This window comes from Chaetomium tenue (assembly GCF_020726465.1).
Source record: "Chaetomium tenue strain MPI-SDFR-AT-0079 chromosome Unknown F5144scaffold_5, whole genome shotgun sequence".
Lineage (NCBI taxonomy): Eukaryota > Fungi > Ascomycota > Sordariomycetes > Sordariales > Chaetomiaceae > Chaetomium > Chaetomium tenue.
In genome coordinates this window covers 1886519-1901582 of record NW_027117333.1, presented here as the reverse complement: position 1 = coordinate 1901582, position 15064 = coordinate 1886519, and the positions used below count along the sequence as shown (strand labels likewise).

The 15064-nt window shown below is 57.0% G+C and overlaps 3 protein-coding genes and 2 non-coding genes across 5 annotated transcripts; 3 read left to right on the top strand and 2 right to left on the bottom strand.

Annotated features, from left to right (window-relative positions):
- Positions 1-59: 59 nt before the first annotated feature.
- F5144DRAFT_604185 (uncharacterized protein) lies at positions 60-2225 on the top strand (the record flags this gene model as incomplete). Its single annotated transcript, XM_066791328.1, has 1 exon — positions 60-2225. One exon carries the CDS (start codon positions 60-62, stop codon positions 2223-2225), a length of 2166 nt encoding a protein of 721 aa, XP_066641342.1.
- A 622-nt stretch (positions 2226-2847) lies between these two features.
- On the bottom strand, positions 2848-5153 carry F5144DRAFT_289251 (uncharacterized protein). The gene is made up of 2 exons (XM_066783798.1): positions 4849-5153; positions 2848-4777 (listed from the first exon to the last, which is right to left on the bottom strand). The coding sequence occupies exons 1-2, from the start codon at positions 5017-5019 to the stop codon at positions 2990-2992; spliced, it is 1959 nt and encodes a 652-aa protein (XP_066641341.1). The 5' UTR covers positions 5020-5153; the 3' UTR covers positions 2848-2989.
- Positions 5154-5538: 385 nt separating this feature from the next.
- F5144DRAFT_514844 (uncharacterized protein) lies at positions 5539-7544 on the bottom strand. Its single transcript, XM_066786596.1, has 5 exons — positions 7284-7544; positions 6978-7224; positions 6810-6915; positions 6619-6748; positions 5539-6538 (listed from the first exon to the last, which is right to left on the bottom strand). Coding segments are annotated over exons 1-5 (1038 nt in total). The 5' UTR covers positions 7286-7544; the 3' UTR covers positions 5539-5985.
- A 73-nt stretch (positions 7545-7617) lies between these two features.
- On the top strand, positions 7618-7703 carry F5144DRAFT_t138. The gene has a single exon. It is a non-coding gene; the product is annotated as a tRNA-Ala (tRNA).
- A 9-nt stretch (positions 7704-7712) lies between these two features.
- On the top strand, positions 7713-7784 carry F5144DRAFT_t139. Its single transcript has one exon. It is a non-coding gene; the product is annotated as a tRNA-Gly (tRNA).
- Positions 7785-15064: the final 7280 nt, after the last annotated feature.

Sequence of the window (15064 nt, the reverse complement as noted above, 5' to 3'; positions counted from 1 at the left end):
GTGTTTTTATCATGGGGAAGAACAAGAAAAATAAGTCGAGTCGCGGCGTTGCTGCCGCCATGGCCACGATGGCGACGACCAGCAGCGCTGACAAGGCTGTCGTCGATGTTGTCGATTCCGCCCAGGTTGCTGCTGGGGATGCCACGGCTGATCCGACTGCCCCTCCTCGATCGAGCACCTCTACCGAGTCCTCAGGAACCCTCAAAAGGCGTAGCCCTCACGATGCCGACGACGACGACGGATGGCAGACAATTGAGCGCGGCCGGCCTGTGAAAAAGAACAAGAAAATCCCCGGCGTCGATTCGAAACGGTATCCCGGTATCGACTTTTCGCAGCAAGCAAGGCTACAGTCCAAAATCAATGTCTCATCTCTCCGCGACCTTGTGATGTACATCTTCGCCGACGGACCGGCCCCCCAGTGGGTTTCGGTCAAGCACCGGCCAGAGTTTAGAAAGATTGTCACCATTATGGTCCCTGGTCTCGAGGAGGCCATGTTCAAGGAGAACGTTGACTTCACCACATACAGCGATCTTTCGCCAGATCAAGCGATCGATAGGGTTTCTACATCTCCAGATGATTATTACCCCCGTGCACTCAAGAAGGATGCCCTACCCGAACCGCTGCAGCCGTTCGCTGATATGTTCCCGCATATTTGGCCAGTGAGAGCACCGGGTGATGATAAGTACGCCAAGCTGCACTCCCCAATACAGTCGATGCTGTCAGTACCATTGAAGGAGAAGAAGGGCGGCCTGAAGCCCGTCTCCGACCCCCACGGATGGAAAGACGTGAGGACGAGGATCACAGAATTTCTGGCGGCGCCCGAAGACTTGATGGAACATGGCTTCCCAAAACATCCGGCTATGCTCCGGGGCCCGCAAAGGGAGTCTTTCAAGGACCCTGAAGGCTGGGTCCATACCAGAGTCAACGAGCTCTCCGACGGTGATGTTCCTGAAGCTGAAGTCGAGCAAGGCAGCATCACCGCGGGCCGCCAAGTCTTGGCTCTTGACTGCGAGATGTGCATGACAGGCGAGAGCGAGTACTCCCTCACGAGGATAAGCTTGGTATCCTGGGATGGCGAGGTGGTCCTTGACGAGCTTGTCAAGCCCGAAAAGCCCATCACTAACTACGTGACTCAGTTCTCGGGCATCACAAAAGAGATGATCGACCCCGTAACAACTACCCTGAAAGACATACAGACCCGGCTGCTTGATATCTTGCATCCGCGCACGATTCTCGTAGGCCACTCCCTCGACTCGGATTTGAAAGCGATGCAACTCGCCCATCCTTTCATTGTCGACACCTCCATTTTATTCCCCCATCCGCGCGGCCCGCCGCTCAAGTCTTCTCTCAAATTTCTAGCTCTAAAGTACCTCAACCGCGAGGTCCAAAAAGGGGACGGGACCATCCATGGGCACGACAGCATCGAGGACGCCAAAACCTGCCTCGACCTAGTCAAGAAGAAGTGCGAAAAGGGCAAGGCCTGGGCGGCGGGCGAAGTCCAAGGCGAGAACATCTTCAAGCGGCTCGCCCGCGCTGGCACCTCCTACCGCGCCACCGCCGGGCCCGGGGCCACGGGTGGTCTCCCAGTGGGCAAGAGCAGCGCAGCCGTGGATTGGGGCGATGCCACTAGGAGCGCCTGCACCGCCGCCACGGTGACCATCTCGTGCAAGTCCGACGCCGAAGTCGAAGCGGGCATCATCCGCGCCGTCCAGGGCGACCCCGACGGCCTCGAAGTCCCCGGCGGCGGCGTCGACTTCGTATGGGCACGCATGCGCGAGCTCGAGGCCCTGCAGGGGTGGTGGAACCGCAACAAGCCCACCGCCACCGACCCCTCCGTCCCAGGCGCCGAGGACACCGAAACCGAAACCACCAGCGCTGACGCACCCACCCCAACCGCCGCCACAACAACCGACACCACCACGACCACCGACACCACAGCATCCGCCTCCCCCCTCGAAACGCACCTCACCGCGCTCAGCCAGCGCCTCCAACGCATCCACTCGGCCCTGCCCCCCTGCACCGCACTCATCGTCTTCAGCGGCACAGGCGACCCGCGCGAGGTGGGCCGGCTGCAGGCGGTGCAGGCACAGTTCCGGCGCGAGTACAACGCGCCCGGCTCCAACTGGGACCGGCTCAGCGTGCAGTGGACGGATAAGGAGGACCAGGCGCTGCGGCGGGCGGTGAAGGCGGCGAGGGCGGGGGTTGGGTTTATTGGTGTTAAATAAATGGGGGTTTGCTTTAGAGGGTGTGGCGTGTGTAGGATCAGTTACCATGTGGGTTAGTGTGGAGGAGGTCTCTACTGTTGTGCTGATGCTGAGGGGATACTGCGTTGAGTTATCAGGGTTGGCGGGTAGCCTGCGTTCGTACTGATGATGGTGCTGGCTTATCCGAGCCCGGATTTATTCTAGCTAGAGCCGGTGGTGCTTTGCGATGATATCGTAGCATTTTTGGCAGGGAGAGGACACGCATCTCGGTTTGATACCTACCTACTTGGCATGGCTGATACCCGGTTGGGGTTTTCAGAGGCAATATACACCACGAAGAGAGCAAACAACCCGTTCCACCATGATCACCATGTCCAACGCTTTGTTATATCGCTGGTACCGCTGATTGCTACGTTCTATCAACCCTTATTTGGCCCCAAACGTATTGTACAGGCCCGTTACCCGCCTCACCGCCGACCGCGAGTAATCTTCCGGCCTTGATATCCATCCGTCCTACCCGGTTCCACTGTATTCTTGACCCAGACATTATTGAGCATTTAACTGTCTCCCGCGCTCTGTATATACGCGCCCGGTATAACCGAACCTTTCCGCCCATCAGCCAGAACCGTGGAAACGAAGGTGAGCGAACTTCAGCAGGCGTTCAGAAGACGACCCTCTGTTCCCACACCCTCCCCTCCCCATTCAAATACCAACCCCTCCTCATGGCGCGGCCGTTTGCGGGATCCGCGCAGGGGTCAGTGGCCAGGCCAGGGTCAGCGGCCCCGTCAAAAATCAAACTCCCCCCTGAACACGGCCGGGTCGACGCCCACCACGACCTTCTCCGCCAGATCCCGCCGCCCCATCTGGGTGAACACCCTGCGCAGCGTGTCGTAGAGGGTGGTGCTGCGGTTCTGGGTGGTCATGGCCTCGATGCGGGCGTCGGCGCCGGGGCCATCCCCGCCGAGCAACTCGCGGACCTTCTCGCGGCCGCTGGTCTCAACCGATTTGTGCATGTCCAGCGATGCGAGCAGGTGGCCGGCGGCCTCGGCGTGACAGCCTATGTTAATGCAGGACACGCCGAGGTTGTAGCGGGCGCGCACAAAGTTGGGGTGGATGGCGAGCGCCTTCTCATAAGCGGCGATGGCCTCCTCGGAGCGGCCCGAGTTAGCGAGCGTGGCGCCGAGGCGGTTCCACAGTAGGTGCACCTGTTCCTGCTGGTTAGAGGTGCCGAGCTCGGAGCTGTGCAGTGCCGCCTGGAAGCAGTCGACCGCCTTGTCGTATTGTTCGGCGCCGTAGAAGAGCACGCCCAACCCGACCTGTACGTCCGGGTCCATGTGGTCGCCGTCCGGTGCCAGGCGCGCCGCCGCTAGGAAGAGCTGCGTGATGCGCTGTTGGAGCTGGGCGCGGTCGGTGAAACCCATTTCTGCGGCGGAGGAAAGGTCGGTAGGGGCGATGATGGCGGGGTATTTGACCGAGAGCCAGCGCTCGAGCGTGCGGTAGGCGGTGCTGTCGTAGCCTTCGTTGGTATAGGACACGGCGAGCGCCATGAGGGCGGGGAGGTTGTTGGGGTCGAGCTTGAGAGCCTGTTCGAGCGCGCGGATGGCGGCCTCTTCCTTTTCGTTTTGGGCCTGCGAGCTACCGAGGTAAACCCACGCTTCGACGTGGTTCGGGTCTTTTTTCACCGCTGCCTCGAAGGCGAGGGCGGCGAGGGAGAGGTTGCCGCCTTCGTTCATGATGCGCACACCCTCGTCAAAGGGGCTGGGTTGACCTTGGAAGAGGTTCTCCTCCTCGAAGAGATAGTCCTGGATGATGGGGTCGGCGCCCATGCGGTTGCTGAGCCCCCAGTCGTTGAGATTATCGTTGCCAAAATAGGAGCTATCGAACTTGGCGAAGTCTTCCTCAACGTCGTCGAGATCCTTCATCGCCTCCTGCTCGGCCTGAATGCCACGCCATATCGACTCGAGGTCGCCGTAGCCTGTCTCAGAGTGCAACAGCTTCTCGTCCATCTTGTCCAACTCAGGCTCCATGGCCAGAGCTTCGTCCTTCTCCTCACGCAGTTGCTGGTCGTGCAGCTCCATCCGCTGAAATTGTTCCTCCCATTTGGTCTCATCCAACTCTACCACCTTGCCCTTGCCCTTGCCTTCGACCTCTTGTTGTTGCGGTTGCTGGTGCGCCATCTGCATCTGCTGGCCGTACATGGGCTGGAACATGGGACGAGACATCATGTTGTTGTAGCTCATGCCACCCATCATCATCGGCCGCTGCGGCTGCGCCATCATGCCGCTGCTGGCTCCGGCCATTGGGCTGGCATGGGCGGCGGCCGATGAGGCGCTCATTTGTTGGAACTTGGCAAACTCGTCGGGGCTGAAATGTGTTCCCGGCGGCACGTTGAACGCGGCTTCCATGGCGGCCTGGGTGTCGGTAGGAGCCCAGCCCGCGGACATGGGCGAGCCGGATTGGGCCCGGAGGTGAACGCCACGTCCCTGGTCGATATGCACCTGGCCCATAGGGCCATGTTGTTCGAGGGGCATCTCGGGGAGGCCCGCTGACTGGTGAAGGAAGCCGTTCATCATCTGTACAAAGGTCGAAGTTAGCACGGGTGGGCGGGCCACTTTGTTCCCCGCTTGTTCTGTTTCCGACGCACCTCATCCTGGGGAGCATTGTGAGCCGCGCTCCTGAAGCCACTGGCAGCAGCATTTGGTCCTCGGCCAACGAGCCGATCATGCTGCAAGCTCTTGTCGTCCTGGACGTGCTTTGTGAACTGGCTAAGCGGGTTTCCCGCTGTTGAGCACTCGGCGCCCGCAAGAAAAGACATGGCTGGTGTGTAACGCGAGAATAGGATGCGAGGATGCAAGTTAGGAAGTCAGGAAGATGAAAGATGGAAGATGGAAGGTCGAAAATGGAAACAAAACACAACAACCTCGGCGATGGAGGGGTCAATCAATGACGGAGAAGAGGGGCTGACAAATGCAGGAGGGTTAAAACTTGTAGCAAAGAGAAAGAGATCTTCGCAGGATATGGAACGCCTAAAATACAGGCGATAAACAGAATGTCAGGCAGAAATAAGGCACCGGTCCATTGCTTTATTGTTTTTGTAGGGGGCGGATGGGGTTGGTTACTCTAGTCCGGTGCGGTGAGTTGGATGAATGGGGTCGAGGTCGGGCCGCCGATGGAAGTTTTGGGCCGCTTCTGTTCCAGGTCCAGGGACCCTGGGGGGCATTATGCCGAGGCAGCAGCCCCTCCCCCAATTCCCGGGTCTGGGGCCGGCAGCAATGCCCGAGCCGCCAATGCCGCCCCACTCCGAACATGTGCTTCAAAAAAGGACAAGAAGTCAAGAAAAGAGGAGGGAAGGAAACCAAGAAAAAAGGAAGGAGTAAAGGATATCAAGAAAAGAAAAAGAGTTTTTTAATAATAATAAAAAGAAGAAAAAAAGAACAAAGAAAAGAGAGGAAACAAAGAAACCGAGTAAAGGAGTACATACACTTGGGGCTTCCGAATAGCTTTCTTTTTCGTCCCTTTAGTCGAAGGCTTGATACCCCCTGTGAAAGCCGGCCATTTCAATTCCCATTGGATGTTCACCAATCAATGAGCAAGCGGTATGTAAAGGAGATTTTCAGTTCTTGTTGTACACAGCCATACTGCCAAAATAAGGAGACACATTCCCAAACATCATGAGTTTATAGATTACAGTTGCCATCGACCAACGCCCGAGTAATGTGGCTTCGCCCAAATTCCCGACAACCAGGTCCCCATGGCCAGCATCGTATCACACAATCGTGCTTTAGTACCCGTCAAATCCCTCGGAGTCCCTGCCGCCCTGGTCGTTCCTCTCGCTCCTGTTGTACCTGTCGCCCCTGTCGCCCCTATCGCTCCTGCTGTTCCACTCGCCCCTGTCGCGGCGAGGGCCCCGGCCCTCAGCCCCGTCCTGGCCTCTCCTGTACCCTTGGGCAAAGTCAATCCGCAGAAGTCTGTCATTCAGCTTAGCACCCTCGAGCCTGTGCTTGGCGTCGACGGCCGCCTCGACCGAGGGGAAATCGGCGTGCGCGAAACCGCGCGGCCAGCCCGTGGTGCGATCAACGGCAACCCGCACATCCTTGACGTTGCCCATGCCCTGGAAGATCCGGTTCAGCTCGGCGTCGGTAGTCTCGTAGGGAATGTTGCCGATGAAGAGCTGGGCAGTTGGCTCGCTGGGTGAGTTCCGGTGCTTGTTCCGGCCCTCCCGTTGCTCGGTACGGGGAATGCAAGTGACGCGGCGGCCGTGCCAGAATGAGCCGTTGACAGCCTCACAAGCCGCCTGGAGTTCCTCGGCCGTGTCGAAGGACACGAACCCGAACCTGGATGAAACACCTCGAGGTTAGCCGCCAGCTGTTCGGGAGCGGTGCTACAAGGCGGCGTTTGAGTGATTGCAACTTACCCTTTGCTCATACCGCGAGGGTCACGCGCGACGAAAGCACCCGAAACGTTACCATACTTCTCGAAGGCCTTGACGAGGTGCTCCTCGGTCAACTCGAACACAAGGTTGCGGATGAAGGCAGAATGTTGCTCTGTCCCGAGTCATTGTTAGCGGTCATTGCATACAGGAAATGGCGGTGCTTCGCGACTTACGATCCTGGGTCCCAGGAACCCGTCCAGTGCGCGGGGGGGTAAACGCCTCGGGAGCAGACTCCTGGCTCGCCTCTTGGACATTGGCCTGGGACTGTCCGACAAACTCCTAAGCGCAAGGTTAGCAGTCTGAGTCGCTTGGGTATGATATGTCTGGGTTGACAATCTTACCTCAGGGTCCTGTTGACCCTCAGCGGCAGCCTCCTGCTCGGACCGGCGCTGTGCGTCCTCCAGATCCTTGTCTTCAGAAGCCTTGCGGATCGTCTGCGAAAAGAACCGGAGCGCCTGGGGCGCAGCAAGTTTCGAGGAATTGCATTCTGAGCTGACCCGAGCAGCAAAGGGAGTGATGCGTGTCGTGGCCGAGACGGACCTCGAAGCCGAAACGGCAGACCTCAGAGCAGCGCGGCGGAGAGAATACCTAAATCCTAAATCAATTCGGGTCCGCATGATACAATGAAGAGAGAATTCTGCACGTACATCTTGATAAATTCCTGATTAGAACGGCGGGAATGGATTTGCCGGAGGAAATCCAAGTTGAAGAATTACAACGTTGGAAGAAGAGGCTGCTGCAGGATGGGTTTTTGTCGGTCGTGTGTTCGCGGTTTGCGAGAAATTTCCTGCCAAGATCTCTCACTGGCGCGCTGTGTTATCTTATCTGCCCGGTTCACTCCACCTTTTACAGCGGACCCTGCCCTGATAATACTTTGAAGCCAGCCCCCGCCCCCACCAAGCCTTCCGGGCCCGGAGGAACCCAAACGGAGCCAGCTCACATGTCCCACCTCCTCCGAAAAAAAACTCAACAAATCCTGAAGGGCGTGTGGCTCAGTTGGTAGAGCGTTCGCTTAGCATGCCTTTCAAGTATGCGAAAGGTCCTGGGTTCGATTCCCAGCTCGTCCAATTCTCTCAGCGCCAATGGTCTAGTGGTTAGGATTCAACCCTTCCAAGGTTGAGGGGGGGGTTCGATTCCCTCTTGGCGCAGAGTTGGCTCTCAGAAATTGACAGCTTCTTTTTCTCCTTCTCATCTTCTTTAATTTTTTTTTTGGTTTCAACTACGTCCACGTTAGCTTCGAACTATCGGGATAACAAAGCCAAGGAACCCAACTTATACCTAAACATATGATGTTTAACGTACTCCACCCCCAAGTCGCGCACACCCCCAAGTCGCGCACAACCCCAAGTCGCGCACTTTTGACCGTGCTACGACCTCCCAACCCCAACTTGGAATAACTTAATAGCAAAAAATGACATCGCAATCCAAAGAGAGTAGAATCAATCTTGCTATTCAGGCAATACAACGAGATAAGACTTTCAGTCGGCGACGCGCTGCCCAAAACTACAATGTACCCGAAGCGACCTTGCGCGACAGGATGAACGGGAAGACGCCGAAGCCCGAATCACGACCTGCAGCTCACCGATTGACAGCAATTGAAGAGGAGGCGGTTGTTCGGTATATATTGGACCTAGATACGCGAGGATTTGCACCCCGACGTGCTGGTGTTGAAGATATGGCTAATTTGCTGCTCGCGCAACGCGACGGGGGACGGGTCGGCAAGCACTGGGCCGAGAAATTCGTCAAGCAACAACCAGAACTCAAGACGCGTTTCAATCGTGTATACGACTTTCAGAGAGCCCTCTGCGAAGACCCAGAACTTATTGGCGCGTGGTTTAAGCTTGTACACAACATGAGGGCGAAGTACGGCATCCACGACTGTGACTTCTACAACTTCGACGAGACCGGCTTCATGATGGGCGTCATCTGCGCAGCTATGGTAGTGACGCGCGCCGATCGACGTGGAAGAGGCAAGGCAGTTTAGCCTGGCAATCGGGAATGGGCGACGGCGATTGAGTGCATCAACGGCGAAGGGTGGTGCCTCCCACCGTTTCTCATTGTTCAAGGCACTTACCACCTCGCCAACTGGTATACCGAGGGCGAGCTCCCACTCGACTGGGCTATCAAGCCAACTTCCAATGGGTGGACCGACAATGAGACCGGCCTAGAATGGATCAAACATTTCGATAAGCACACAAAGTCTCGTACGAAGGGGGTGTATCGGATGATTGTGCTTGATGGGCATGAGAGTCACCTGTCGGCCGAATTCGAAGCCTTTTGCAAGCAGAACAACATTGTCACCATCAGCCTGCCGGCTCACTCATCCCATATAACCCAGCCACTCGATGTTGGGTGTTACAGTGCCCTAAAAACGGCGTACGGTCGGCAAATCGAGCACTTCGTCAGAGCGCATATCAACCACATCACCAAGGTCGAGTTCTTCCTCGCCTTCAAAGCCGCCCACTTTGCCGCCATGACCGAGAGCAACAACAAAGGGGGGTTCAGAGGTGCAGGTCTAGTACCTTCTGACCCCGAGTCAGTGATATCCAAGCTGGATGTCAAGTTACGGATGCCAACACCAACTGGTCCCCCCTCCGCCGCTGCCGATCCTTGGTTCTCCCAGACGCCACGGAACCCAACAGAGACTGTCTCACAATGCGAGTACATCAAAGATCGGATTGCCCGTCACCAGGGAAGCTCGCCAACATCAATTCTCACTGCTGTCGACCAGCTTGCGAAAGGGACGCAGGCATTGGCGCACTCGGTGGCCCTAATGACGACTGAGATAGGCACCTTACAGAAGGCAAATGAGGCACTGAGCAAGCGCCGAAGGGCCAAAAAGACACATGTGCGTCTTGGAGGATCACTTACTGTAGGAGATGCACATGATATATTAGCCCAGAGAGAGGTGCAGGAACAGGTAGAGCGTGAAACGCGGGAAAATGGTGGTCGGCGGGCTCGAACAGGGACGGCTCCACGGCGTTGTGGTAAGTGCGGAAAGCCCGGGCACAATGCGCGCACGTGTCAGGGAGACGGAGAAACATCTGATGTACATGATTTAAAATAGTTTCAGTGTATTGCGGTTGTTGTGGTGGTGTAATTGATGTTTCCTATCGGTTCACGGTCAAAAGTGCGCGACTTGGGGGTGTGCGCGACTTGGGGGTGGAGTACGTTACATGACTCAGGTTGCTATACTAGAACGAACACCCTAGGTTGATCGATCATTTGGGACCCAGGAATCTTCCCCGTCATACCAAGTCACCGTATTCGGAAAATGTCGACGATAACAGGTGGCCGAGGCACGGTGAGCGACCCATTCAGTTGTTTTCTGCCCCTGGATCCTGGAAACAACATCTCGGGTGCCCTATTCCTCGGCATTTCATGTTGTCCTACCGAGTAGTCTCCTAATAATCAGGGTGAAGCCAATGAGTCTTTTCACATCTAAGCTCGCAAAGTCACCCGGAGACCTCGCTTATTTACATCCTCTCGGCCGTCTATCTGTATTATTCCTCGTCCGGCGAGGGGTTAGCCAATCTAATCGAGTTGTCCACTTTATGGGGTTGTAATCAGACACCAAAATTCGAGGAGCGAAAGTCCCTCGATTTTAACTCGATCCCTCATACATACCTCGGCAGAGCACACACCGATCATGTTTGCTTTGCTCCCGAGACATGAGCAAAGCCGGGACCCTCAACCCGTGGCCGTCCCACGCTGTCTCGCGCGCACGCGGCCGTACCCACCTCCCCTACGCCGGGCTGCTACACAGCACCACCTCAAACCACAGAGGGCGTTGCTCTATCACCCCCGGCCACTCCTCAGCCCGCAAGACCAGGAGACAACCAGGCGGCCGTGTAACCGCCTACTCACAGGGGCAGCATCCCACCACCCGCCACCGAGTCCGCAACCAAAACACCCCCCCACCCATCCCGAGCAACCGACCCGAGCCCGCCGTACCGGCTCGGCACCCCGTCCGACGAGGCAAGAATCCCCGTCCCCCGGCCGGCCGGCCGGCTTGACAACCTTCCCGAACCCCCCCGTGCACCGTAGACCTTTCCTCCCGTCTTACGCCCGAGAATATTTCGCCGCCGTGACCCGTGCCCTGTGCCCTCGTGCCCCCGTGTTCCTGGGGCAAAGAAAGAGATGGGGCCAAACGCGAAACCCCCACTTTGGGTTCAAGATGCGTGTTTGTGTGGGTGTGGGCGGAGTAGGAGGGAGGGAGGCGAAAAAAAAAAAAGGGGGGGGGAAGGGGGAGAAGGAAGGAAAATGGGTGGGTTGTGACAAGATTAGGCGGTGCTACTGCTACCTTAGATCGCACGGGTGGCGGGGAACGGACGAACGCACCGCTCGAGGACAGAGCCACCATTGATGGACGGACGGCGCTCCTCGACCACGGGCCCGTGTCACGAGCAGCGGGGTCTGGTTTCTGCGGCGGCAAACAAATCAAGACATGATGGCAACGTCACACGGCTTGGAGTTGCCTCGCCCGTGTACAGTCCCTGGGTGTCGTGCTCTGGTGTTTGTGCTTCGTGCGCTTCCGCGTGTCTTGGATGGGTGAGTGAGACGGGAGATGTCATGTGCGTTCGCGGAGTGGGCAATCGAGATCGACGCCACCTTGTCCCGGCGGGTTGGGCCAGCGTGCCATTGTGTGTTCTGGTGGGTGTGGTGGGTGAGTGTGGGTGGGTTTTCCCCGTCAGTGTCCTCTGCAAAGGGTCAGGTGGCTCGGCCCCCCGGTGGGAAGCAAAAGCATCGATCGATCAGCCACCAACTAACGAACTTGGAGAAGAGTGCTAGAGGAAAAAGAAAGAAAATGGGAACGAGGGACAGCGCAGTCTCAGTTCGGCGCCCAGGTTGGTCAGGAGAAGTGATATATACACTGAGGCTGACTCGGTGAGAAGCGGAGGGTGTGGAGAATGCTTCTTAAGCTGCTGTGTGAGTTGATAGAGAGCTTGATGGCGTCTTCAAAACGAATACAGAACAAACATCGTCGTCAATACGCGGGACAAAAGCAACTGTTGCGACCCCTGACGCCCGACGAGAATCGGGGAGGGTCTTGGGTCCTGCGTGGAAGCGCACGGTGCCCCCTATCACTAGCGCATGCAGCGTGCGCATGGCTCGTCCCGAATCGGTGTTCCCAAATGCAAGTAATGTGATACTGCATCTCGTCCGACGACGGCGGAAAGAATATCAGACGAAGGTTGCGACCGATCACCTGCTGTGCACCAGATCACAGCAGGTGGAACGGGCTTCTGTGGACAAGACGCAAAAGAGATTGCTAGTGAGACTCTCGCACGGTCAAGACTCGGGGGGTGCATGGGGTAACTAGCCTACTAACGCTAGTTAGCGGTGGGTGGCTGGTCGTCCGGCGCGGGCAACCTTTCCCGGAGCACCGGCGCAAATGACCGACGCTGTTCGGCCGAAACGCCTTGGCCTCCCGCCCGGAGAGAGCACTGGTGAGACGAGAAAGGTCACGTCTGGGCCGGCGACGAACCGGTGGAGAAAGTCTGTCGAAAGCGCCGGTGTCGTGGCCAGCAACACCGGGGAGACGGGTTGAGCATGCACAGTATGCTCCCCGTGCAGCATCGAGCTTGCTCAGCCCCATAACGGCGGAGAGCATGGGCTTTAGGCCCACGAGTCGGCCCCGGCTCCCGGTGAGACTCCGGGGAAGATCCGCGGTGCAGCCGATGCAGGCAAGGCGGAATACATGCGATAGTCCCTTGAGCACGAGAAGCCCCCACGAGAAGGGGCCTCCGGGGACGCAGATAGCCGGCCGAGTTAGCGATTGGTTGCGGCCACGATCTCCGCCGGGAACTCTGTGATAGAATCGCACGGGTATGCTGTTTAACGTTAACTCGTGCAGGAACAAGGGGGGCAAAGCGAGGCTGCCTCCCTTGCGTCTCGGCCGGCGGGGGCGAAGAGTTCAGGGAGGATAGCGGCGATGACTGCTATGGACTATTCTCGATGGCCTGCTTGCTTCTCTGGAGGTTGAATGAGAGCCTACTCCCAGCCCAGATCTTGCAGCGGCGTTTCCCGCAATCACAAGGGGGGCTTTTTGTGACAAGCGGGAGTCGTGCTGCAGGTGTTGTTGGTAAGGACGGCGCTAACAAATGCCGTGTTGCCGTTGTGAACAGACAGCTCTTACTTTGTAACTACCTACGTAGTTATTATTAGCGTTACCGACCCAGGAGGCCCCGAGGTTGTCATGAAGGTGCTTTTTATGGCTCTCTAACAAGCTGAACTGGGCTGAGGTGGAGAGTCGCCATACTCGAGCACACCTGCGCCACAATGCCTACCTTGCAGAGACAATCAGCAGCACGCCATCCCGAAGCCGACCGAGTTGACGGACAGAGCGCTGAGACAACGACCGTGTGCGAGCTCGAGCCTCTCTGGGGCGCTTGGGCGCACAACCGCCGCACCGGTTTCTTGCTACATCTTTATTTATCTTTTCGGGTTCAGAGGCGAGTTCGGAATGCTCGTGTTCATGTGGTACTTCCGATTAGGTAAGTTTTCAATGTTAGCTCGGGGGGCGGCCCCAGCTTCCAGCCTTCCACTAGCTGGCGGTTGTTGGTTACAGGCCTCAGCAGCGGCTGAACCAAACCTGCCAGGGAGGGGCGAGGTATGCGCATGCTGTGACGAGCCGCTGCAATTAACCGACCCGGGAGTTGCGTTGAGACTGTGCAGCGCCGGAGACCCGCGAGCAGACGGTTACAATTCCGCCTTGGGTTCGTTTCGGGTTCGTGAAATGTGCCGGATCTGTAAGGTAAACACAAGTATGATGGGAATAGTTAGTCTGCACTACCTATCCAGATTGTTTCCTTGCCGAGCTTGTTAACTTACGCAGTACGAAGTAGTAGGTAGCGTTTAACTATCCTCAACTCGCTCCACTCCATCCCTCCCCACGCCTTCTTTTCTCAGCTCTCCGAGTCCACTCAAATCCGAGAAACCCACAATCAACACAAGAAACGTGCGAGACAGGGGGGTGGGGCGATCTGCCATGCTCCCCTGGAACTTGGCCCGGCCAGGCAAGCCAGGGTTGTCGAGATTTGGCCGAAATTTGGGCATTGGCATGGCACATCGACGACACGTGCCGCGCCAATCGTCTCTCGGCAGGAAAAATGTGGAATGTGAGCGTGTTTTGTGGGCATGTGTGGGGTCGAGATCTGTTGTCACTCGGCGCTAGTGCGAATTTTGCATCCCCGGATCGCCAGCAACCCTTCCCATGCGGCGAGGGAACATCGGCAAAATGTACCGGGTACCTTGCGTCGCTTCAAGAGCGCCCGGAATCGACGGGCGAAGGATTTCGCTCTAAGGCGGGACCTCGGACCTTCCCGATCCCTTCTCGGTCACGAAAACCACCACCGACTTTCGGGGGAATATCTGAGGAAAGCCGCCGCCTGTCAAATTCACTTCAACAACGTTAACGTTACGTGCGTCCTGTGCCGCTCCAGCAGATAACAACGGCCGTCTCGTGCGGCATTTGCCGAGCGGCCCAGAGTGAATGAATGCCATGATGACAGGCGGGCAACATCCTCATCTCTCCTATCCTGGCCTCCCAACTGGCCGGGCCTCAACGGATTGGTCGCCGGTAGTCGCAAGATCTGACAATGCAAAATGTAGGTTCCGTCTGACATTGAGAAGGTCACAGCTTGCAGGCGATGCTATCTCTAAATAAAGATGGTGCTCTTGCTGCCAGCCTGTGTCCGCGTCAGCCGATCTGAATGCCGGCCCGACCCCGAACCAAAAAGGCGACCCTGCAAGGGCCAAAGAGTCATCGAAAATGCTAACGGGGAAAGATGCCTGGTTTATCCCATTGGCTTTTCGGCGTCGCGGAAAGGTTAATTTTGAGCCGGAAGTCATCTCGTGGTACTCGAAGGGGGGAAGCGGCGCAAATCTGAGCCGCCATCAAGCCCGGTTCGCAGATAACAAAGCCAACGATTCAGAAGCTGACTGACGCCTGTAATTCGGAATGGGTCTGCTAGAATTCAATTTTGACGTCCGTTAAACGATTACACAAAAATCACTGCAGAGAGGTGTACCCGCTGTCGGCCATGTACTACCCCGCATCATGATCACAGTTCTACGTTGTTCTTCTACAGCCATGCTCCGCGGACCATCCATATCTTGCTCACGGTTTCGCAAGATCGCGAAAGGAAAAAAGAAGACTGCCCCTGCGAACTGCGTTCAACATTTTTCGCAGCGTGTCGGCCGACGTCGCATTCCGTTTTTTTATTACACGTGTAGCAGGGCACATGCCGGAATCCACATTCTTTTGTATCACAGGATCGGTGTCGCGTTGATGCCATCGCCTCGGATCAGCACAGTCTCCTGCGTTGGATATACGCACTGTATCCCACAGTCACTTCCTCCCTCGAAAAGCTTGAGCTCGCTCCGCACCCTCTGACTAAAAAGCCGAACTCGAAAGCAAAGAAGG